Genomic DNA, 25,956 nt, shown 5'->3' on the forward strand with positions numbered 1-25,956 from the left:
TTCATTTTGAATTCATCTCCTTCTAATTGCAACCCTTGAATAGTTGAATCTTGTCTTATTATATCTGCCAGCACTTCCAAGACAACATTCAATAGCAGAGGTGACAATGGGCATCCTTGCCTTGTTCCTTTATCAATACGTAACTCTTCTGTTAATTTCCCATTTATCAAAATCCTGGCATTTTGTTTTGTATACCGGTAAGTACTTTGGATCCACATTAAAAGTCTCTCACTGCAGTTAAGCGATGTTAATGTTTTTAGTAAAAACAACCATGAGATATTATCAAAAGCTTTTTTCTGTGTCCAAGAATATAAATGCATTTATCAGGTCTCCTACTTTGAGTGTTGAAGAGGCATTAAAACCTGCTGTTTAGAATACAGAACCAGTAGCTTGATGTGTTTGCACTATTCCTTAGAGTCTTGGGCTCCTGTATCTTGAATAACAATGAAGGAAGAATTCTGATCATTGCAACTTCTCCTGTGATATAATTGGTTCTTACCTTTTAATTAACGGGTTGAACTTTTATTCTATTTAGTCTGCAGAGTGTTATTTTAAGCTGTCAGTGGTCTGTTTTTATAGTCTATGTTTTTATACGGGGCTGGGTTTTTAATGCTGGATTTTAATATTGTTTAATATTTTGTTTTTTATTTGTTTTTATTTATTTTGTAAGCCACCTCAGGCAGGTCTCTGGAGAAGTGGCATCAATTTTTTTTTTCTAAACAGAAAAGTTGGAAACACTGTACTGGCAAAAATTCTTCAACAAGAGCTCTAGAGAAATATTTTTTTGGGAAGAGGATAGGTACTGAGGGGACAAGAACTATTATTGAGCCGAGAGCAACATGCTGCTCTGTAGTGTAGGTTGTAATTTTATGTCGTAATTTTATGCTGCTTTTTTTCCACCACCTGTGACTTTCCTTTTTCTACACAGTCATTAACATATGGAAGTCTGGCTGGTTTGGAATCTCTGGAAACCATAGGGCCAGAAATGTCTGCAGGTTACATCAAGAAAAAGATAATGCTGTTCATACTACTTTCAGTCTTGGGTTCTAGCTTCAGTGTATTCCTTCTGAATGGAGATACATCTCCTTTGGAAGGTATTTTGAATTGTCTTGCCAGTGGGAGACAAAATTGTAACTAGGGTGTTGTTATTATTATTCATTGGCTGAAGATAGCCTAAAACTGGGGGTTTTTCACTGTGTAGCTGGATCAAAGTCCTGGCTTGCTTGCTGTGCGATGCATGGGGTAACTGAACAGTAGCCAGCATAAGGAACCATTCCAGTAGTAGCTCTGCATTGCCTCTCCATGGCCAGCTTGAAACCTTGTGGTCCTTGTGGTTGCCAGGTCCCTCTTCGCCACTGGTGGGAGGTTTTTGGGATGGTCTATGCCTCTTTGGAATATAATCATTTGACTCATGAACTCCAGAAAATCATTCGCTGACATTGGCACGTGTTGTATGAGATACCAGGGTGCTCTGAGCCCCCGATTTTTGGCCTCAGAAAAACTAAATCTTTGCGGAACTACTTGGTGAAAACCGACAGGATTTCCAGTTGGGAAGGGGTTAACATCATAAATGTGGCGCATGCGCATTTTGTCCTTTCAGCTTGCCCATTAAAGAAGTTAGCTCGTCTAGCTCCAATTTTAAAAACACTCTACAACAATTTACAAATTGTGCGTCTAAAAATGTTATTTACGCAATTATTTGTCCCTGTTTTTTAATGTACATCGGATCAACATGTCGCCAATTAAAGTTATGTATTGGCTAACATAGAGCAAGGATGCGCTCTAGGACCCTGGAGGCACCACTTACGAGTCATTATTTACAGAAGGGACACTCTGACACGGATCTACTTTTCTTTCCGCTTTGGCAGTACAAGCTGCGCAGATATCATCATGAAGATATAGCCAAAATCTTGCACAGACATGAAATGAAATTTATGTATCTATTCAAAACATTATCTCCTGCCAGCCTCAATAATGAGTTTGATCTCACTAGTTTCCTTTAAAAAATCGTCTTTCTAAGAAATCTCTCTTTAAAAATGTCTTTTTAAGAATTTCTCCTTGAATTTTTTTTCTCCTGCAAGTTCTTTGGCTTTCTCTGCCTCTTGATAGAAGTCAGCTGGGTTGATCAGGATTTAATCATGAGTCTCTTGCACTCTGTACCAGCACTCAGAGATAGTAAAGAGCCTTAAGGGTCTGCTGGTCTACATTGGTGAGTATTTTAGTCTTAGGTTCTTTGCATACTCATACTATTGGAAACTTGTTCTTGTTCATAATATTGTTGGAATTGTTTATATATATTTTTTTTTCAGAGGTCTTTGCACCCTCGTGAAAGTTGTATTCTTTATACAACTGAGCAATATTAAAAGATGCAAATCAACTGAAGAAGCTATTGTTTTGCGAAACGTACACAAATCCGGAAGTGGCGTTTTGGATATTGAACGTTTTGGATTTTGGATTTGATTGGATCTTGAACGTTTTGGATTTTGGATTGGATTTTGAACACGGACTACACTTTGGACATTGAATCTTGGACTTTGGACTTGGGACTTGAGTTTGTTTTGCATCCTGGTAATTGTGCTGACCGGTGGAGCAACCGGGCACTCGGATTTTATTTTTCCTTTATTGATGCTAAATATTGCTGGGTTTGGTTTCATTCTTATAAAATTGTCTGATGGTTGAACACTTACCTTAGTCTGTTCTATTGTGGTGCTAACCACTGCTTATTGTTTATTTGTAATTCACAATTGTTTATTTAGAGCTGGTGCTGTATTTCTCCCTAACTAGTGTTATTCCAGCTCACGTGTCAATTTATTCAGGTTTAACCTGGCAGTTGGCAACCCTAAGCTACTACCTGGAGGTTGGCAACCCTGGTGGTCCTCCATCCTGGTAAATGACCAAAATACATCTCTCCCTCAACCAACAAAAGAAAAATGCATCTAAGATTTCATTGTCATGGCTACATTAACATCTTTCAAAGAGTCAGACACGGAAAAGGAATGTTGATACCTTCTAAGGAAACTATTTTTGTAATTTATGTTAATACTGTTTATATCTCTATACAATTGCTTGTTTTTGTTACCCTTTAAAAACACACCTTAACAACAATACTCTTAATATACAGTCCTTGCCCATACTACATCCTGAAACCCTTGGACCTGGTATTCCACACCCATCTGGCTTTTAGCACTCTGACAGGGCCTCTTTCTCTGACCTTTTTCTCACAATTGTACCAGTCATCTGTCTGTTGTTGAAGTATTCCCAAGGGATAGCCTTTTTAATTTGTGACAGCAAACCAAAAGAAGTCTCTTGGGGCATCTTAAAGGCTAACAGATTCATTACTGCATCCAGGGCCAATTGGAGGAGATGCTAGAAGGGGCTTGGACCTTAGGGTCAAAGGGGGCATCAAATTTAGACACTTGTTAATTTTTTGGCATTTGATAAATTGATAAATTTTGGCATTTGATAAATCTGCTTTCACAGATTTAAATCAGTCATCAGATGCATGAAGTGGGTCCTCAGTAGGCAGAGATCCATTAGCAAAACAGGAGACATGTAAAAACTGGGGATAAAAGGAAATATTGCGACTTTTCTGTGCAAAGCTCAGTTATATATAATGTAATGTAAGCTTTGTTCACCACAGCAATAATAGATGATATCATCCAGCTATCCTTTATGACTATAGTGGTCAATGTTAACTATTCTTACCTGCTGGCTTCTCCCTTCTTCATATAATGATAACAGCATCATCTTGCGTTCCCAGACACTTTCAATTGGCATTGTTAGAAAGCAGGTCTCCTCCCACATCCCTGTCTTGATGTCTGGAAAAAAAATTGAACTTTTCCCCATTCGTGTTTTCAGATACCCCTAGAGCCTGTGGAGAATACGGCTGTGACCTTGCTTGCAACCATGGTGGCTGCCAGGAAGTGGCACGTGTGTGCCCACTGGGATTCTCCATGACAGAGACTGCCAATGGAGTTCGGTGTGCAGGTGAGCTTGAAGAGGGGTTTCTGTCCTAAGTGACCCTGCAGAGCCAGAAACAACCACAGCTGGGCATAATAAGTTCATCTAAATTTTCTCCCCACAGCCTGGAGCACGGGCAGATATGCCAGAGTCCCCTATGAGAAAAGGCTGTGTTCTTGTGCCTCTGGACAGGTTGAAACCGTGGCCCATGTATTACTACATTGCAAGCATGGCTCACTTTTACGGGAAACCCTACTGACAGATTGCCCTGCTGGCACTGATAAGGAGCTAGTTCGATTTCTTTTAAGTGATATTTATCCCCAGGTTACTGCAGGGGTTGCTAGTTTCCTGGGATTTATATTAAAGTTTTAACTTTTAATGTTGTAAGGAAGATCTTCATCAAAGTTTATAAATCTCCTTTTAACCTCATTATGTACTATTTTAATGCCAAATAAAGGTGTGATTTGATTTGATTTGAGCTGGGCTTTAATCACAGGTGGTGGCTCTTATTGGAATCCTTCTCTCTGGACATCTTAAATTGCAGATGCTCCCTCAGTACACAGTGCCCTCCCTGGAGTTGTTTCTGAGAAACGTCCAGTTGGGGCACACATATTAGGAATCTTTTCAATAACTACTGCAGACATCCTTTTTTCCTTTTATTCCTTTCCTTTATTCCATTCTTTATGCTTGTGGACCAACAGGTCATAAGCAAAACAAATTCAATACATTCCATAATACATAAATAACCATACATACAAAAATATAATATCTAAACAGTACATTTAAGAAGAGGTATCATTAAAAACCATAGATAAAATTTTTGCTACAGCGAGGGTTACATTTGGGTCAATAAGCAGGCATGTGTATGTTTGTGTGTGTGGGTGTGTAAAATCTGCATTCATGGGGAGAAAATTGTGTGATCTATTTGGCAAACTGCGAGATGACATCATTAAAGACCTGATTTAGTTCCTTACTAGTGGCGTAAGTAGGAAAAAAAATCTTTTGCAGGTATTGCTGGCTGTGGTTGGGTTACCAACTCATGGTTGGGAAATTCCTGGAGATTTTGGCATTGAGCCTGGGGAGGGACCAGGTATAACACCATAGGATCCATCCTCTGGAGCAGCCATTTTCTCCAGGGGAACTGATAATCTTTAGATTAGTTGTAGTTCCAGGAGATCTCCAGCCCCCACCTGGAAGTTGGCAACCCTCGGCCGTGGCCTACTAGATCTACCTCTTCTCCTTGAACCACCAGGCCCATTTAGTACCCCCTTTTTTTAGATGATAGGATTGCCAGTTCCCCCCGGCTACCAGCTGGGGATGGGGTATAGGGTTGCCAGTTCCAGGTTAGGAAACTCCTGGAGATTGGAGGTGAAGCCTAGGGAGGACAGGGACCTCAGTGGGTTACAATATGCCATAGATTCTACACTTCAAAGCATCCATTTTCTCCAGAAGAACTGATTTTTGTATTCTGGAGCTGAGCTATAATTCTGGGGGATTCCCAGGTTCTACCTGGAGGCTGGCATTCCTGTGAGATGGTGTGTGTCTACTGCTTCCCTTTAGATTCATTGACAAATGGAACCTTGTTTTCTGCAGACATTGATGAATGCCTGAGTGCCTCCTGCGAAGGCCTGTGTGTGAATACCGAAGGAGGGTTTGTATGTGAATGTGGCCCAGGGATGCAGCTTTCTGCTGATCGACACAGCTGTCAGGGTAAGACTGGTTGGGGCTACAAGAGCGGGTGGATGGAAATCAAGCTTGATAAAATATTCCAAATGGTGCAGAAGAGGCCTTCACAAATATGGGAGGAAATACTGGGCCCTAAGGGTTACATAAAAGTGGGGTTATACTATCGCCCACCTGATCAAGCCCTTGAAGCTGATCTCAAGATGGAGAAGGAAATAAGGATGGTGACTAAAGCAGATAACATTGTGATACTGGGTGACTTCAACTACCATCATATGAAACTGCGGTCTTTTATGCATGGGAATTTAACCTTGGGCTTAACACTCTCTTGACCCACACTTTTCTGATTTGAATTCTCAAAATCCTATGCACAGTGGTGGTTTGCCCCAAAGAAATTCCTGGAGTATCAGGAGTACTGGAGAATCACCAGCAGAAATCCAGAAGTGCCTAAGTCTCTGACCCTTGAAAACACTGCTTTGTAATTGGCTGTAATGTTTATTGTTAGAAAAACGTCACCACCACCACCAGCCCGCCAGCTCCCCTCTGCCCCCGACGAGTGGCTATTTTACACCCCAAGTGCCGCCAGGAGAAAAAAAAAAAAGGCCAGAGCCATGTGGCTGCTTACTTCTCCAGTTGCCCTCTGCCATTTTTTTAAAAATTAAAATTAAATTAAAAATGGAGAGGCAACTGAGGCTAAGATCCAATGCTCCCTCCCCCCACACACACACATTAGGGTAATGGGTTACCCACGGGGGTGGTTGAGGGAGCACTAGATCTTAGCCTCAGCTGCCTCTCTCTTCATTTTAAATCATATTTTAATAGAATTAACGATAAATAATCATATTAAAAGGGGGGGAATGGTGGAGGGTACCAGGAAAAGTAAGCAGCCACATGGCTGCTTACCTCTCTGGTATCAATGGCTTCCCAGGGCTTTGTGGAGAGGCTGGCTGGAGGCTGGCTGGAGGAAGAGTAGAAGGAGGAAATGGGGGTGGGATGGAGGAGTGGGAGGAGGACATGGGAGTGGGGTGGGGGTATGGGCAGAGAGACCTGAGCTTTGGCTTATGCACAGTAATGGCGATGATTTGACCCAGGTTGATCTCACAAAAGAACTAAGAATCACGTTAAAAGAGCATCGGGGACATCCGGAGAGAGTGCGAGGTGGCGTGAGATCAACTCTGAGGGATGGAAAACTCATGCATAATTCCAAGAAACAATTGAGTCTGTCCAGGGGCGAATGTGAGTCAGAGTACCCATGCATAAAAGACCTTTGGATGATCAAGGAATAAAAGTCTAGCTAAAGGAAAATGGGGAGATGGCAAAGAAGTTAATGAATTCTTTTTATCTTTATTCACTGCGGAAAGTGTGGGGCATGTACCCATGTCACGGCCACTATATTCAGGAAGGGAGTCTGAACAACTGAGTAAAATTGAAGTGACAAGAGATAAAGTTCATATGGATTAAAAATTAGTAATGACAGGAAGCAGAGAGTAGGAATAAATGGACAGTTCTTGCAGTGAAGGGAAATAAGCAGTGAGATCTCACAAAGATTGGTATTGGGGTCGGTGCTATTTAATTTGTTCATAAATGATCTGGAACGGGGGGTGAGTAGTGTAGTAGCCATGTTTGCAGATGAAACCAAATTATTCAGGATGGTGAAAACCAAGGCTGACTGTGATGAGCTCCAGGAGGATCTCCACAAATTAGGTGAGTGGGCAATAACATGAAGTTCAGTGTGTAAGGTGATGCACATTGTAACAAAAAAATCCCAACTTCAAGGATATGCTAATGAGATCTGAACTTACTGAGTCTGAAAGGGAAAGAGATGTTGGGGTCATAGTGGACAGCTCCATGAAAATATCAACCCAGTGTGCCACAGCAGTGAAAAAGGCAAACTCCATGCTGGGGATTATTAGGAAAGGGACTGAAAATAGAGCAGCCACTATTATTATTCCCCTGTATAGATCTATGGTGTTGCCTCCTTTGGAATACCATGTGCAGTTCTGGTCACTGTATCTCATAAAGGACATTTCAGAGCTAGAAAAAATACAGAAGAGGGCAACCAGGATGATTCGGGGGCTGGAGCACCTTTCCTATGAGGAAAGGCTGAACTTTCTGAGACTTTTCAGGTTAGACAAGAGATGACTAAGGAGGACACATGACAGAGGTTTCTAAAATTATGCACGGGATAGAGTCGACAGCGGTCATTTATGCATGGGTACTTTCACTCATGTTTGCCCCTGGTCTGTCTCGGTTGTTCCTTGGCATTAGGCGTGAGTTTTCTGTCCATTAGAGATGACCTCACTGCCAGCCCTCACAAATCCCAGGATTTCCCATTCCTCTGTTAACCCGATTCTTCCCTCTCCTCAGTCCAGGTGAAATCCCTGTGCATGGCAAAGTGCAGGACATGCAAGTTTGGTTTCTCTCACAGCCAATTACAAAGCAGCATGTAAAGGGGGCGGGGATTCAAATGCTTCCTGCTTCCTCAGAATTCTTTCTGAGCAGAAGAAAGGCGTTTTAAAACTAAGGCTTGGATTTCTCCCCCCCTTTCAGATTGCTCTCTTTTTTGTTTTTTTGTTCTTAAAATGCTTTTTTATGCAGCAATTGGGTTTTTTTGGGGGGGGGGGAATTCTCTCACAGTAAGCTCTACAAAGTAAGCCAATTACAAAGCAGCATTTAAAAGGGTGGGGTCTTGATTTGAGCTTGGAGACTGCTGGTGCATAGATTCCCAACAGGAAAGCGTGGGTCCAGCGAGCAATGAACCTCAGGTAAAACTCCCATGCATAAACGACCAGGGAGAACTTTTTCTCCCTCTTCCAAAATACTACAGCTTGAGAGTGGGCATCCAATGAAGTTGATGGGCAGTAGATTGATGACAGATAAAAGGAAGTATTTCTTTACTCAGCAAGTGATTAAAATGTGTAATTCACTGGCAGAGGATGTAGTGACAGCCACAGACAGCCATGCCTTTTATGCATGGGTTGGATCTCCCTGGTTGGACCTGGGTTCATTGCACATTAAAGTAACCCGATTTGGGGGAACTGAATGATCAGGGATGAAACTGTGTGCTAATCGAGTCATGAATACAGAAAAGCAGTCTCCCAAGCTCAAATCAAGTCCCACCCCTTTAAATGCTGCTCTGTAATTGGCTTCCCATGAGAGAAGATTTCCTTCCCCCCAAACCCAACTGCCGCATAAAAAAAGCATTTTAAGAACAAAAAACAAAAAAATGGAGCTACCTGAAAGAAGGGAGGGGGAGAAATCTAACCCTCATTTTTAAAAAGCCTTTCTTTTGCTCAGAAAGAGCTCCGAGGTAGCAGGAAGCACTTGAATCCCCACCTCTTTATACACTGCTTTGTGATTGGCTGTGAGAGAAACCAGTCTTCTGTGTTTCCCCCTAATGCAGTATGCACGCTCAGTGATCCTGGAATGAGCCAGGATGAACGGTTTAATTCGGGCCAGAAGAGGAATGGGAAAAGCCGGGTTCGTTTTGCATCGAAACAGCATTGAGTTTCCAAGGAATTAGATATCATGCATACTGAAAAATTTGATCCAGGCTGAAACAGGGAATAAAGGAGGTTAAAGCGACCAGGCATAAATGACCATAGAGAGCTTTAAATGGGATTATAAGCAGATTCATGGATAGGTCTATCAGCAGCTGCTAGCCATGGTGACTAAAAGGAGCCTCCACATTCAGAAGTAGTAAACTTCTGAATACCAGTGCCAGGAGTCAACATCAGGAGAAGACCTCTGCTCTATGCCCTGTTGCTGGCCCTCCAGAGTAACTGGTTGGTCACTGTGTGAGATAGGATGCTGGGCTAGATGGACCGCTGGTCTGATCCACGAGGGCTCTTCTGATGGGTAGTGTTATTTGTTAATGTGTCCTCCATTTTGCTCCCAGATACTGATGAGTGCCTAGCAACACCCTGTCAGCACCGCTGCAAGAACAGCATTGGCAGTTACCGATGTTCATGTCATCCTGGTTTCTACCTGCATGGAAACCGGCACTCCTGCATGGGTAAGTGACTTTTTTAGCTGGAGAGAGTAGCAGGAACAGGCTGCTTCCCCTTAACAGAGGCATCAGTCTAACTTGATGCCCTCCTGCTGCCTCCAGATAAAATTCAAGTTGTACAGGTTGAAATGTGCCTTTCTATGTAAATGATATGGAGAGGAGGTGGAATGGCCTTCTGTAGGCCAGTTCAGGTTTTCATCATTTAAAGTGGGAGCAGAACCCACAAGGAAGCAGCAGTAGTAGTGATCTAGTATGCTCACCTAGGTATGTCATTGTAGTGCTATTTTCTTGAAACCAAAAGCCTTTTATGCAGGGACATTTCCCCACAGTCACCCCTGCCAATTGCTTTCGCACTTCCTTTTGATTATGCATGCCTTTTTCACCCATCAGACGTCGCCTCACTCTCCGCACATTTTGCCTGCATTTTCCAGATTTTGGCTAAAACAGCATCTGGAAAACAAGGGCAAAACATGTGGGGAGAGCAAGGCAATCTTGGATGGGCTGAAAAGGCATGCATAATCAAAAGGAAGCCCTGAAGTAGTCGGCGGGGGTGACCGTGGGGAAACGTCACTGCATGAAAGGCCAGACAGGATTTCTGGCTATGAGCTGTTCCTTCATCAAAAGTACTATAACAGTTTTAATAATTGTAGCATCTAGTCTCAAAGGTCTTTTATAACTTTTATGTAGCATCTAGTCTCAAAGCTCTTTTATGTTTATAAATTCATAAACATCAGCACAACTTTAACAGAAAAGAAGAGAGTTTAAGAATGAATAAGGCTTGGCTTCCTGTCCTGAAAACCTCCAGAATAACAAAGACTACAGTCCACAATAGCCATGCGGATTAGCTTTGGGTTCCACATGTTAACAGATCACTTCAGGATACAATGGTTCCACATTAACATACCATACCCTCATTAGCACATTATCTTGATACTTACAGGACAATGATTAGCACATTACCTTTAATACTTTGCAGGACAATGACTCAGCTCAACCCAACCCCCTTCTGACTATATATTACTCTTCCTACACTCTTGACACTGAGAGACACTGTCCTTCAGTGTTACTCCTCTGAAGATGCCTGCCACAACTACGGGCGAAATGTCAGGAAAGAAAATACCAAGACCACGGTCACACAGCCCGGATAGCCTACAAGAACCAATGAACTCTGACCGTGAAAGCCTTCGATAATATCTTTTATAACATTTGTAGAACAGTCCCCTTTTGTTGAGCCTGCTATATAACCAAGTCATAGGGCCTTTAGATTCTACTCCTTTTCTCTTCCAGATCGCCTGTTTCTTTAACATCTGTATGACAAACAGAAATTTATCAAGAGCTTTTCTATCCTTGCTTCTCCGTGCTGTGTAAACCTGCATTTGCTGAATTTAGGACTGTCATTAGGATTACTGACCTCCAGCGAGGGTCTGGACATCTCCTGGAATTACAACTGATCTCCAGACAGAGATTCATTTTCCTGGAGGAAATGGTACCTTTGGAGGAGGGTAGACTTCATGGCATCCCATCCCCACTGAACTCCATCCCTGGAGGCCCCACCTCACATCCCACCCTCCTCAGGCACCGCCCCTCAAAATCTCCAAGAAAGTTTGAATGGTTTTTATTTTTTAATGTTTACCACCTCGTGGATCCTGATAGGGTGGAAAGGTGGTGTGGAAATGTTTTAATTAAATAAAATAAGAATTTCCCCAACCACAATTAGCAACCTTATCTGCCCATGCCACTGGTAAAGGCATAAGAACTCTTATTGGGGCTAATCAGTACTGTCACACTGGCAAGCCCATTATAGCTGCCATTGTACAGTACTGATATCACTTATGAGGCAAGTGTAAAGATTTTCTTAGCTTGAAAGCATTAATCAATAGAAATGCTCCAGAGATTTCAGTATATTCAGATTCCTGCCGAATTAGGAATAATTAAAGAATTCATAATTGTCCACTTCCTATCTTGCTTACCAGCTAATGAAAACTGTGTAGTATAAAAAGGCCCTAAGGCTGCTCCAGGCCCAGGTCTGACCATGGGAAAATGAACTAGGTCCCTGTTGAGCCAACCCAGTCTTAACAGAAGTCCCCTCTAGCACCTTGTGCCTCTTGTGCAGATGTGAATGAATGCCGCCGGCCCAGTGAGAAGCGAACCTGCCAGCACTCCTGTCACAACACGTTGGGGAGTTTTATGTGCGGCTGTCGCCCAGGCTACTGGCTCAGTGTGGACAGAGTGTCCTGTGAAGGTAAGGGCGTCTTTGTGGAGTCTTTGATAGGCGTCTCATTGGGTAAAAGTTGAAAGGAACAATATCAATGGTCTTTTATGCATGGCTGTTTCGCTCACTGTCATCCTTCCGACAACTTCATGTGTTTGTTTGGATTATGCACGCCGCTTCCGACCGTCAGCGGTCACCTAGCTCTCCCCCTGCAATTCCCAGCATTTTGCCGGTGTTTTGAGGGACCTGTTTTATCTCAAATTTTAAAACGCGTTTTGAGGGATCTGTTTTATCTCACATTTGAAAACGTGGGGAAATGCCGGGGGAGAGAGGTGACCTGTGATGGTTGGAAATGGCATGAATAATCTCTATTTCCATGTGATATTTGCTAGGGAAATAAAATATCTTTACAAGAGAAGTGGTATCTAGAGGAAAGACATCTAGATCTCTTGACCTGCACAAGTAATAAATGTGCAGTTATTGTGAATTTATTGTGATGCAGTCTGGGGAGAAGCCATGAGACTATAGGTTGTTTATGCATGGGAGTTTTGCCTGGTGTTCGATTATTGCTCGACCCACACTTTTCTGTTGCGAATGCAAAAACACTATGCAACAGCAAGCTCCAATCTGGAAGCATCTCCCCACCCCTTGAAAACACTGATTTGTAATTGGCTGTAGTTCCCACCCACCCCCAAAAACCAATGTTCTGGTTTACAAATCAATTGCAATCTGGAAGCGTCTCCCCGCCCCTTGAAAATGCTGCTTTGTAATTGGCTGTAGTTCCCATCCCCCTCCTGAAACCCAAGTTCCAGTTTACAAATCAATTTCAAAAACTGGAGGTCTTTTAAAGAAACCGGGAGAGGGGGAGAAACCCAAGCATAATTTAAAAACCGTTTAGTTTTTGTGAATGTCTGCTAAGAAAGAACTCCGGGTGGAGACAAAAATTAGGAAGCATTTGTGACCACGCCCCTTTATATGCTGCTTTGTAATTGGCTGTACTGCTGTGAGAAAAATGTCACACACACCCAAATTTCCCTGTTGTATGCTTTGCCTTATGCATGGTGATTTCACCTGGGCTGATCTCAGGGGAGATCAAAGACTTGGGTTATTAGAGGAAGTCCTGGGATTTGTGACAGCTGGCCACGAGGTCATCTGTAATGGATGGAAAACTCATGCATAACTCCAAGGAACAACCGAGACAGACTGGGGGTGAATGTGAGTGGAAGTACCCATGCATAAACGATCCATACAGGATATGCATTGCTGCCGGTGGGCAAATGGTTAGGTAAGTGTGACAAATGAGAAAAGAGATGGCCCAAACTAGATCTATACACTAGTCTCCCTTGATTTTTCCACCTAAACTTCATAATAGCTGCATTAATAGGGCTTCTATTCTGGTTAGGGAAGCAGCCCTGAAGGAAGGGGCATTTTTTCACTTTTCCCTCTGACTCATATCCCTGATCTAATTCCCCCCTTTCCTTAGCGCTTATTGGCTCTGTGACAGGTACAAATGCCTTACCTGGATTATTTTCTCTGCAGATGATTCCCTGATCCTATTAGCGTCCTCTTGTGGTTGCTTTGAAATAATTGTGGGGGGGGACTGACATTAGATGGGTTTATAGATCTCCCACATAATGATTTGCATCTGCTTTGGCCCTTATTTAAAAAAGACATAAATGCAAAATTTAGGATTAAAATTCTTCAGGGAGTTTTCATTCTGTTCCCTGTTCTCTGTGGTTGAGGGATGTGAGGGAGGGCCTTTCCCGTTAGGAACAGAAGACTGAAGAGCTGATCAGCGTAAAGAGTGGCTTTCCCACCTAGTTATAGAAATCCCCTACAATATGAATATACAATGAGAGAGACAGCTAGGATTCCTGAGTGTGCTGGAATGCATTTTGGTGACTGGTTTATATATTTTGCATGCACATACTCTGGAGACTTCTGCCTTACTTGGCCTTTTCTCCTTCCCTCCCTCTCCCTTTCCCCCCACAGGTTTTTCGAAGACCAGCCTGGCCCCGTCTCCAATCCTGCAATCTCTCCAGCATCCACCAACGTTGCTCCACCTTTCTCCAGAGTCTGTGGCACCTCTTCAGCCTCCCAGGGCCTCTCCTCCTTCCCGAGCTCCTGCTCCACACAGTGTACCCAGAACTCAGCCCCCTTCCTCTCTCCTGTCTGTTTCCTCTACGCCTCCACCTGCAGCCTCTCCTGCTCATGCATTCCCTGCACCCAGTCCTTCCCTTGACGTGTCCCCTTTGCTAAGAACAGCCAGGCCCTCTGTGATGATGAGCCATTTGCCACCATCATTGCGACGGGAGGAGGTTACAGTATCCCTTCCCACAAGTACCTCCACTCCATCAGCTTCCCCTGCTGCCCTGCCTTCTATCTGCTGGCATGAAGGGGTACCTCATGAGAATGGCAGCTACTGGATGGAGCCAGGCTGCCTGAACTGCTCTTGTGAGGTACGTGGTATGCACTAGGCTCCTTCTTCCCATCTACTACTGTGCCTGTGCTGCTGTCCTTATGGTAGCCTTTCTTTTCCTGCTGCAGGGCAAGCAAGTGCTGTGTATAGCAGTGACGTGCCAGGTTACCTGCTCCCATCCAATCCCTGCAGTGGAGGGGAAGTGTTGTCCTAGCTGCACAGGTGAAAAATGCAACCTCAATATTTATTTATTCATTTACAACGTTTCTTGCTTGCCTGGGATGTTTGAGTTAAGAAAGATCCCCCTGAGGAAGTGAAAGCGAATCGCGTAGGGGCAATTTAATTATTAAATATTACATTCTTTTCCCTGGCACCAATTGCTGTTCTTTTGTCTTTGTTTGGTTTAGTGCGGCCCTCTTTTCTTTAGTTAGGACCATGGTGGACTGCCAAAAAAACAAATCAGTAGGTTATAGATCAAATCAAGCCTGAACTGACCCTAGAAGCTAAAATGACTAAACTGAGGCTGTCGTATTTTGGTCACGTCATGAGACGACAAGAGTCACTGGAAAAGACCGTCATGATAGGAAAAGTTGAGGGCAGCAGGAAAAGAGGAAGACCCAACAAGAGATGGATTGACTCAATAAAGGAAGCCACAGCCTTCAATTTGCAAGATCTGAGCAAGGATGTCAAAGATAGGACATTTTGGAGGACTTTCATTCATAGGGTCGCCATGAGTCGGAAGCGACTTGACGGCACTTAACACACACACACACAGGACCATGGTGCACAGGTTGTTTCTCCCACACACCATTTTCCTGACCTGAAACGGCCTCATGGAGATGCTATTTGCCCTGTCATTGAAACGTTTATATTTTCCCAGTGAGGCAAATAGTGTCCCACCAATGCTGTTTCTAGGGTTGCCAGGTCCCTCTTCGCCACTGCCGGGAGGTTTTTGGGGCAGAGCCTGAGGAGGGCGGGGTTTGGGGAGGGGAGGGACTTCAATGCTATAGAGTCCAATTGCCAAAGCGGCCATTTTCTCCAGGGGAACTGATCTCTATCAGCTGGAGATCAGTTGTAATAGCAGGAGATCTCCAGCTAGTACCTGGAGGTTGGCAACCCTAGCTGTTTCATTTACAGAAATGGCACAGGGGGTTAAGACAAACCCCCCCCCCATGCACCATGGTCCTGATCCAAATGGGACCTACACATGCCTGGGATTTAAGTTCTGAGAATGGAATTCTTAGGACACGCCCTATAGAAAGTCCTTGCAGCAGCCTTGGGGATTTTGTAGTGTGTGCATGGGTGCTTAGTGTATTCTAAGGGTCAGCTTTTAAAGGAATATGTTCACAGCTCTCTAATGAAAATGTCAAGTATCAGTTGCACCATCCTTCTGAATCAAAGAGTCTTGGGATAAGAGAAATCTCATTTCTGTCACCAACTGTTCTGTATGTTGACAAATCAAAGTAGCGTTTTCCCAAGTACTTCTTTCCCTTCCTTTCCTGACATACTACCTACTAGCAATTTCTCTTCAATGAGTCAGAAAAGGGCAAGAGTCCAGTAGCACCTTAAAGACTAACAAAAATATTTTCTGGTAGGGTATGAGCTTTCGTGAGCCACAGCTCACTTCTTCAGATACAGCTAGAATGTGAATCCATCGGTCTTTAAGTAGAGGAACAGTATGTAAATGTGAATAGCAGGCGTGATGGGATTAGGTGTGATATGCAGAAGAGTCTGTGATGTCCAGGGGAGAGATGGGTGTGGAGAAATCAGCATTGGTAATGGGCCATGAATGCAAGGTCTTTATTCAGCCCAGGTAAATGCATTGACTTTAGTTTGAATATCAACTGTAATTCATATTCAAACTAAAGTCAATGCATTTACCTGGGCTGAATAAAGACCTTGCATTCACGGCCCATTACCAATGCTGATTTCTCCACACCCATCTCTCCCCTGGACATCACAGACTCTTCTGCATATCACACCTAATCCCATCAAGCCTGCTATTCACATTTACATACTGTTCCTCTACTTAAAGACCAATGGATTCACATTCTAGCTGTATCTGAAGAAGTGAGCTGTGGCTCACGAAAGCTCATGCCCTACCAGAAAATATTTTTGTTAGTCTTTAAGGTGCTACTGGACTCTTGCCCTTTTTGACTACTGCAAACAGACTAACACGGCTACCCACTGTGAATTCTCTTCAATTAGTCTTCTAAATATTCTGTCTTTCCCTCCCTTCTCAGACAATTCACGTGAAAGAGACCCTCAGAGAGGCTTTGGCTAGCTTGAACCAAAATATATCTCCACTTATCTCTTGCTACAATTCAGTTCTCCATTTGAGAAGTTGAGAATTACAGCTGGACATTTCCTGTTTCTCAGTTGTAACCTCTGAGCAGCTTAATGCTTCAGCCAAATTTTAATTGCGTATAAATGGTACACCAGACCCCAAAGGGTTTGGGTGGGTGGGGATTGAGAAGAAGATTATAGTTTAACACCCTCTCTGATTCCTACCTCCTGCAGGCTGTTTCTACGATGGGGTTGCCAGAGCCGAGGGGGATGTTTTTGCTCTCGCTGATGAGAACTGCACAGTCTGTGTCTGCCTGGTGAGTCTCAGAGAGTTCAAGGACCTCAGGGTCGGTTTTTGCTTTGTGGGGAGAGAGGCAAACAAATCCCTTAATGTGCTCCCATCAGTGCCTTTCACAGGAGACAGAGTTTCATGTAACGGGCATTGCACATGCTCTGAATTAGTGGCATGCACGAGCATACAAAGGGTGGGTCAAACATTTTACGATTATTCAGGGAGTTTGGGCTGGAATCGTGGTGGCAATTTGAGCTCATTACTCCAGGGCAGGAATGGCTCTCTTCGTTGCTTGTGTGCAACATCCCGCCTGCAATTGATTTTTATCTGGCCTGTGTGACTGTTTCCTAAGCATGCAAACAAGATGTCAGGCTCATAAGAGAAGGGAGGATGATACAACGATGGAAGAGCAAACCAAGGCCAGCCACAGCTTCTGTCCTTCCATCTCTCTATGCTGAATCTGCTCTGGGAAGACTCCCTTCTACTCCGGGTCTAGCAATGACCTCACAGTCGGGGATGGTCAGTCCCCAAGCTGTACATCAGGAGGGTGGTCCCTTTCACAAGAAGCCATGCCCTATGCCTTTTGAGCATTCACTGTCAGCCAACCTTCCCACATAGTTACTGAAACTCTCCAGATGTGAGCCCCAGCAACCAGTCTTGGAAATCTCTGTTCTGTAGAACATCCCAACACGGTGGGAGCCAGCGTGGTGTAGTGGTTAAGAGCGGTGGTTTGGAGCAGTGGAGTCTGATCTGGAGAACCGGGTTTGATTCCCCACTCCTCCACATGAGCGGCGGAGGCTAATCTGGTGAACTGGATTTGTTTCCCCACTCCTACACATGAAGCCAGCTGGGTGACCTTGGGCTAGTCACAGCTCTGATAGAGCTCTCTCAGCCCCACCTACCCCACAGGGTGTCTGTTGTTGGGAGGGGAAGGGAAGGTGATTGTGAGCCAGTTTGATTCTGCCTTAAGTGGTAGAGAAAGTCGGCATATAAAAACCAACTCTTCTTCTTCTTCTTATTGTAACAAAGGGAGCCTTTGCAAGTAAGGGAAGGCTGCTTAGATTTCAGTGGGATTGGTGGTTATTGGTCATTGTAGCCAGTCCATTCTCTGTCCTTCACTGAAGGCAATGCTTATGTAATGGCTGGTAAAGATGGCTGGAAATGAAGTCAGACATGCCAGGGTACATTGAACTTTGGAAAGTCTTCACTGTAACCTTTGTTGTTTCTTCATTCCAGGCAGGCAATGTATCCTGTATCTCTCCTGAATGTACACCCACTCTGTGCCCCAGCTCTGCCCAGACAGACTGTTGTCCTTGCCGGCCTGGTAGGTCTCTCTGAACAGCCTGCACTAAGCTCACTCACCAGCGGTAAGGGGTACTTGGGCACTCTCCTTTCCACAGGAAGAAGCCGGTGGCTTCCACACAGTGATGAGATTTTTATTTATTTATTTAAAAAATTCTATGTGGCCTTTCCACCCCAATAGGGTCTTTAAGACGGTGAGCATCCGAACATTAAAATATTAAAACAGCATTTAAAACGTATATGTAAAATATTTAACATTATAATAAAAAACATATAGATGTACAAATGCAACACAACCAGGAGAAGGGCCAATAAGGAGAAGGGCCAACACAACCAGGGAGAAGGGACACAGAACAGGAAAACAACTGAAGAAAAAGGGGAACAAAGAAACTCAACCTAAAAGTCAGGGGAAACCAAAGGGGTTGAGCTAAACACTATCTAATTTAACAACCAATAAATCTATTTCTATTATATATTGTGCACAATTGTATTTAAAAACACAGGGCCTAAAATACAGTCTTCCTAAAAAGCACAAATATAGTTACAAATATTACTAACACATAACAGTTGATGTTAGTACATAAAATGACCAAAATCTGACCAGATGTGTTTCTTCACATTTGTTAATGTTATACACATCCTGAAAAGCTGGACACCATATACAAGGTGTGAGCCGTGAGCCATGTTTTAAGGCACATGGACTGTTTTAACATAAAACCACAGAGAATAAAAGGCTTTTATATATTTTTTACCTTGTAAAATGTTTGTGTATATGTCAGGATGTGTATTGTAAAATTGTGTATGTATGTTCACTGAGGAAGGCCCGTAAAAGGCCGAAACGCATCTGGTCAGATTTTGGTCATTTTATGTACTAACATCAACTGTTTGGTGTGTTGGTAACTATGTTTGTGCTTTTTCGGAAGCCTGTATTTTAGACCCTGTGTTTTTAAATACAATATATAATAAAAATAGATTCATTGGTTGTTATATTAGATAGTGTTTAGCTCAACCCCTTTGGTTTCCCACAGAACAGGAAAGCCAACACAACCTTCCCAACTCTGTTTACTGTTCTTGGTCAAGTTGTTTTGTTTACAGCGGCCTTCAATCCAAATGGCCTGGTTGAGTCTAAAAAACATCCTAGGTACCATTTGCTGTCCCAGGGCTATTAGGCTGGGGGCTATCTATGGTGTAAACTTAACTGCATAACTTTTGTGCAATAAAACAATTTGTTTAATAAAGAACAGAATTTTTATTGGAAAGAACCGAATATTTATTGGAATAACATGGCCGCAACTAAAATTATTGGCAACAGCGATAGCAAATGCATTGGCGCAGCATGGAAGGCTGGATGGGAGCATCAACCGGCCCCACTATGAACTGATGCGAGCCTGATCTCCCAGCGAGCTCGCTGGGAGTAGCAGAGGATGATGGTATGTGGGATGCACCAGGGCATGTGCCACTTGGTGGTTCCCCGTCACTCGGGTAAAGGCCAAACCTGCCACCCCCTATGCAGCAACTCAACACCCGTGGCCTCACCCAAAACCTCTTATTGGGGTCCCCCAGTTGGGGGAAGGGGCACGCAGGCCGCTTCCCCCCATCAAAACCAATCCAGCCCCATGCGTAAACCGCCATAGTTGTGACAAATATATGAGCATACCTTAATATATTGAAACTAGGGAGGGAGGGTGGGCCAAAGCTGAAGACAGAATGAGCCACGGGCCAGGGGACGCTGGATTTTATGCAGAGCAGGAGGACCTGAGTGAAAACTCCCCTCCTGCTCTGCAACTGCCACCCTGCCCGGGTAGCTCCACCCAAACTCTGATAGGCTCGTTTGAGCCCTCTGCAGCCTCCCGATTGCCCGGGGGTCAGATAACTCCCCCGGACCAATCGGAAGGCAAGACCCAGGTCCGAGGCCGGGGAGAGCGAGGAGCCGGCTCCGTCGCCCCAACCCCCCCGCCCAGGACACCAAATCTGGCTCCAGGTAAGTCCCGGAACCGATAGCTTCAGACTGCAGATGGGTGTTTCATTTTTAAACAATTCTCTGATGTTAAAAACTATCTCTACACTAGCATGTCCGGGAGAAAATTAGGTTAGAACACTGTGGCTGGTCATGCTAGTTTTCTGTGTACAAGATCTGGAGAACGTCCAATTGAGTGATCCTCCAATTGCACCTGTTTTCCAGCAGGTAGCCATCTGGACGGCTGCTAATACTTTTTATATTTCCTGTTATATAGATCTTCTGCAGCGATACTGACCCTACTGTTGTTTTCTTCTGTAGCAGAATGTCATTTCCGTGGATTGACGTACATAGAAGGAGCTGAGTTCAGCCTGGATGGAGATGACTGTACCACCTGTGTGTGTAGGGTAGGTACCAAGTAGTCCCCTGAGCTCCTTCTCCCAGAGGATTTAGTGGCCGTTCTGACACACACAAACTGCCCAAAGTTTGTCATCTCTCCTAGTAGGAAGCAGATGGATGAATACATGAAAAGGAATTAGAAAGGGTGAAATCCAGCATATTCACGTTTTGTAGGGTTGCCAACCTCCAGGTACTGTGTGGAGAAATTATGCACAAGTACTACCAAGATAGTTAGAACAACTCTAGTACTGGGCTAGAACAACTCTAATACAAAATCAAACAATGCACAAGCAAACTATGCAAACATATATTGTGAAACCTTGAAAGAGACTTTTCATTTTCGAGTTTGGATACACTTGTATATATTTTTCACTTACATTTTCACCTGTTTGTAGATGTATTAGTTTCACAATATATGTTTGCATAGTTTGCTTGTGCATTGTTTGATTTTGTATTAGAGTTGTTCTAGCCCAGTACTAGAGTTGTTCTAACCTCCAGGTACTAGCTGGAGATCTCCTGCTATTACAACTGATCTCCAGCCGTTAGAGATCTGTTCACCTGGAGAAAATAGCCGCTTTGGCAATTGGAGTCTATGGCATTGAAGTCCCTCCCCAAACCCTGCCCTCCTCAGGCTCCTCCCCAAAAACCTTCCACTGATGGCAAAGAGGGACCTGGCAACCCTAATGTTTTGAGATTGCATGCTCTTCCTTGGGGAAACTATATATCCTATTAGGAGAGTGCATTTGTTTTGCTCTGGTTGAGTGTTGATTCACAGGCAAACAATTCCATGTCAGCCCATGTAAAATCTCCTTTCTTTGCTGCTACAAGGGAGACTTAGATTTATCTCTGCTTTGCTGGTGGGTTATGTCAGTTAACAGGATATCTCAATTCCTTAAAAACTGTCCACATTGGAAGGTGCCTGCTGCTTCAAGCTGAGAAAAAACTTTGTGTATTTGTCACTGTAACAATTTTAATTTAAAATGGGCTATGTGGCAACCCTAATTTTGGTCTGACAGTCACTAGACAGGGATGCCCCTCTGATGACCTGTATAGTGACAGAGAGCAGAGGCTGTGGCTTCCTTTATTGAGTCAATCCATCTCTTGTTGGGTCTTCCTCTTTTCCTGCTGCCCTCAACTTTTCCTAGTGTGATGGTCTTTTCCAGTGACTCTTGTCTTCTCATAATGTGACCAAAATATGACAGCCTCAGTTTAGTCATTTAGCTTCTAGGGTCAGTTCAGGCTTGATTTGATCTATAACCCACTGATTTGTTTTTTGGCTATCCACGGTATCTGTAACCCTCTCCTCCAACACCACATTTCAAAGGAATCTACTTTCTTCCCAGCAGCTTTCTTCAATGTCCAGCTTTCACACCCATATATAGTAATAGGGAATACGATGGCATGAATTAACTTAATCTTGGTGGCCAGTGACACATCCTTACACTTCAGATTCTTTTGTAGCTCCTTCATGGCTGCCCTTCCCAGTCTCAGTCTCCTTATTTCTTGGCTGCAGTCTCCCTTTTGGTTGATGATGGAGCCAAGCAATAGAAAGTCTTCAACAATTTCAATTTCCTCATTGTAAACCTTAAAGTTGTGTAAGTCTCCTGTAGTCATTAGTTTTGTCTTCTTGACGTTCAGCTGTAGTCCTGCTTTGGCACTTTCTCTTTTAACTTTCAGCAGTAGTCGTTTCAGGTCTTCGCTATTTTCTGCCAGTAATGTAGTATCATCGGCATATCTCAAGTTGTTAATGTTCCTCCCTCCAATTTTCACTCCACCTTCATCTAAACCTAATCCAGCTTTCCTAATTATATGTTCTGCATAGAGATTGAAGAGATAGGGAGATAAAATACATCCTTGTCTAACACCTTTTCCAATTGGAAACCATTCCGTTTCTCCATATTCTGTTCTAACTGTGGCCTCTTGTCCAGAGTACAGGTTGCGCATCAAAACGATCAGATGTAGTGGCACACCCATTTCCTTTAAAACCAGCCATAGCTTTTCGTGATCCATATATATCTTGCTTCCTAAATGTGGATATACATACCATAGAGCTACGATTCACTCTGACCTTGCTGACTGAGCTATTTGGATGTGGTATAACAACAATCTGAAAAATGATTCTTGGTGGTCCTAATTTATTCCAACAACAAAGGGGGATTATCCAGTTAATGAACTGGCCCTACTTCTTGTGTGTGTTTTAAAGCTTGGTCAGAAATGCTGTATTTTGTATTTTGGTGTGTATTTTAGAAATTGTACCACCAAGGAAGGCCTATTTGCCAAAACTTGTTTGGTTTTAATGAAAAAAATATTATTTGTAATGTATTAAAGTTTTGTTAATTTTTGTATGTAACACACAGGTATTAATTCTGTTAAGAGGCTTTTTGTCCACCTCCTTGGTTACCTGGTGGTTTCCCTTTCCCTTTATGTTTTGGTGAATGAGGACAACCCTATGTAATTCTGGAGGTACAGGACCAGACATCCCCAGTTTAACAAAATTCAGTGAGGAAGAGGTTGTGGAGGGCTGTCTTCATCCCATTTCCAAATCCCTGTCGCTTTTGTGTGTCACATGTGCCCCACGTCTTTCCTCAGCAAGGTGAAGTGGAGTGCTCCTTCACTCCCTGTCCTACTTTGGAGTGTCCCAGAGATGACTGGCTGCTGGTTCCAGGGCAGTGCTGCTACACCTGCAGAAAGGCTGCACCCATGACAGGTAAGATCCCAAATGCCAACAAGTTTTTCACATGTCGCTATGCCCAGCAGTATGAAAATATCTGCAAAGGTAGGTTAGGGTGAATGAGAATTACATGCCCAAGGTCACCTGGTGAAGTTTGTGTCTCAGTGGGGATTTGAACCGAGGCCTCCCAGGTCCTAATCTGGAACTCTAATCACTATACCACACTGGTGCTCCAATGTGTTACCCAAAGTGCATCCCTTGTCCCCATCCAGTTTTCTGGTCCTGAGGTTTAGTTGTGCAAAAACTCTATTTTATTGTCTCTTCCTCCTTGGACAGGTTGCTTCGTGGATGACAATGGAGTTGAATTTCCAATTGGACAGATCTGGTCACCGGGTGATCCCTGTGAGTTATGCATCTGCCAGGTGAATGATGACCTGCTCTACTTCACTCTTTTTAAATCTTTCTGTCACTTGTCACATGAACGATGTTAGCTTCTGGTTACTTTTGCCACATTCCAGTAGCCAAGGCCAGGAGAATCCTATGGATGCTTTGGGTAACATAGTTCTAACCCCAGTCTCTGTGTGCCTTCGTACATTGGGAGCTGGGTATAGGATAGCTCCATTTTTTTTTGTAAGTGACAAACCTAGAAAATTTAGGGCTTGGATCCTGGCTACTTAGGAAGCTTTTAGATCCTGAATTTTATGTATAAAATGGCATGTTCCCAGTCTGCAGGCATTAAATCTGCTGCCTTATGTAAGTTCCCATGTGGATCTTGATAAATGAAAGATAGCATTTTAATTTTTTTAAAAAGAAAGAGATTGTACAGCTATGGGATGTGCTATATGGTGTGCTAATCACACTTTAGAATTTTTATAATAAGGCAGTACACAACTTTTATCAGAGTAGATTGTATAAATACACTCCATAGGCTTTCCAATGGTATGTTATGGGTGCAAACTGTTTGAACTATGGTGTGACCTCATTTGGAATACTGTGTTCGGTTCTGGTTGCCATATGTCAGAAAGGATATTGCAGAGCTGGAAAAAAGTACAGAAGAGGGTAACTAAGATGGTTAAGGGGTTGGAGCACCATTCCTATGAGAGTCTGGGACTTTTTCAGTCTAGAAAAAGAACAGCTAAGGGGGAACATGATACAAGTTTATAAAAATTATCCATGGGATGGAGAAAGTGGATAGAATACCCCCCCATAATACCCAAACTCTTGGGTACCTAATGAAGTTGATGGGCAATAGATTCAAGATAGAAAAAAGCAAATATTTGATTACTGAACAAATAATATCTTTGGAATTCACTGCCAGTGGAAATATTGAGAGCCATTAGCATACATGACTTTAAGAGGGAATTAGACAAACTCATGGAGGGAGAGATCCATCAATGGCTACTAGCCATAGTGTCTAAAGAGAACCTCCATATACAGAGGCAGTACCAGAACTAGGAGGCAGCATCAAGCCTTGGCCTGTATATCCTGTTGGCCTCCAGAGTAACTATCTGGCCACTATGTGAAACAGGTTTCTGGACTAGATGGACCACTGGTCTGATCCAGCAGGGCCTTCTTATGTTCTTAACAGTTCTGGAGTCTTTTGAAAGCGGATATTGAGGGAGATAATATTTGTTGCTCTAAGGAAGGTACATACTGCAAATCCAACCTGCTTCTGTGGCAAGGGGTCTGTGTGACTGACCACACAGTCATCCTCAGCAGTCTAGCTGTTTGTGCTGTTGGTTTCTGTGAAGTTTTTTTCTATTGCAGGCAGATGGTTCAGTGAGCTGCAAGAGGACAGATTGCCTGGAGACGTGTCCTCATCCAATACGGATCCCTGGCCAGTGCTGCCCTGACTGCTCAGCAGGTAAACTCCATCTTCACAGAAAGCTATTTCCATCTCTGCAAAATCAGATAACTTTCTGCCTGACAAAATAGAATTGGGCGGGGGGGCTGTGGCTCAATGCTTGGCATGCAGAAGGTCCCAGGTTCGGTCCCTGGCATATCCAGTTAAAGGGACTAGGCAAGTAGGTTATGTGAAAGACCTCAGCCTGAGGCCCTGGAGAGCTGCTGCCAGTCTGAGTAGACAATACTGACTTTGATGGACCAAGGGTCTGATTCAGTATAAGGCAGCTTCATGTGTTCAATGCCAAATTTTCTAGCCAGAAAACTCAAATTCATTTTTTAAATTGCCGTGTTTATTTTGATTGCATAAAGCATGTTTTCAGAACTTTGAATTATTATTTTTAATCTATGAGTAATGAATGGTGGGGTTTGCAAAAGGCTGTTTGTCAGGTACCTAAATTGAGCTATGAGGATGAATTCTTATGTTCCTATACAATCCATACATAACAGGGAATTAACAAGATGTGATGATGGCCATTGGTTTAAAAAGAGACTGACAAATTCATATAGGAGAGGTCCGTCAATTGTAATGATCCGTGCGAGTTAAATGGAACCTCCAACTTTAGAAGTAGCACCCTTCTAAACAGTATGGGAGGGTTTTTGCCTCCCAGAAGCATCTGCCAAGCTATATGAACTTTTGGTCTGATCCAGCAAGGCTCATCTTATGTTCTTATGACCCAATGATGTTTTGAATGTACAAATGCTGTGCTCTGTTGAAAAGGCCCAATTAAGCCCTAGGGGATGTGATGGTCCTGCCTAGCTCCCAAGCGGGATACTCTGACTCCCCACTGGCTTCTTCAAATCATCCCTCTCAGAATCATCAACTTTTATTATTTTATTTTATTATTTTAACCTAACTTTGAT

At 43.4% G+C, this 25,956-nt stretch overlaps 1 protein-coding gene across 1 annotated transcript in view; it reads left to right on the forward strand.

Moving 5' to 3' along the window:
• VWCE (von Willebrand factor C and EGF domains) overlaps positions 1–25,956 on the forward strand; it is a 49,287-nt gene that overhangs the window by 15,905 nt on the left and 7,426 nt on the right. Inside the window, exons 4-15 of the mRNA XM_056851190.1 lie at positions 3,859–3,987; positions 5,554–5,670; positions 9,542–9,658; positions 11,766–11,894; positions 13,857–14,323; positions 14,412–14,505; positions 16,804–16,886; positions 18,098–18,185; positions 20,442–20,527; positions 23,109–23,226; positions 23,527–23,612; positions 24,958–25,054. Of these exons, the coding sequence (XP_056707168.1) occupies positions 3,859–3,987; positions 5,554–5,670; positions 9,542–9,658; positions 11,766–11,894; positions 13,857–14,323; positions 14,412–14,505; positions 16,804–16,886; positions 18,098–18,185; positions 20,442–20,527; positions 23,109–23,226; positions 23,527–23,612; positions 24,958–25,054 (1,611 nt within the window). The remainder of the gene's footprint in view (positions 1–3,858; positions 3,988–5,553; positions 5,671–9,541; positions 9,659–11,765; positions 11,895–13,856; positions 14,324–14,411; positions 14,506–16,803; positions 16,887–18,097; positions 18,186–20,441; positions 20,528–23,108; positions 23,227–23,526; positions 23,613–24,957; positions 25,055–25,956) is intronic.

The sequence above is a fragment of the Euleptes europaea genome, chromosome 6 (assembly GCF_029931775.1).
Source record: "Euleptes europaea isolate rEulEur1 chromosome 6, rEulEur1.hap1, whole genome shotgun sequence".
NCBI lineage: Eukaryota > Metazoa > Chordata > Lepidosauria > Squamata > Sphaerodactylidae > Euleptes > Euleptes europaea.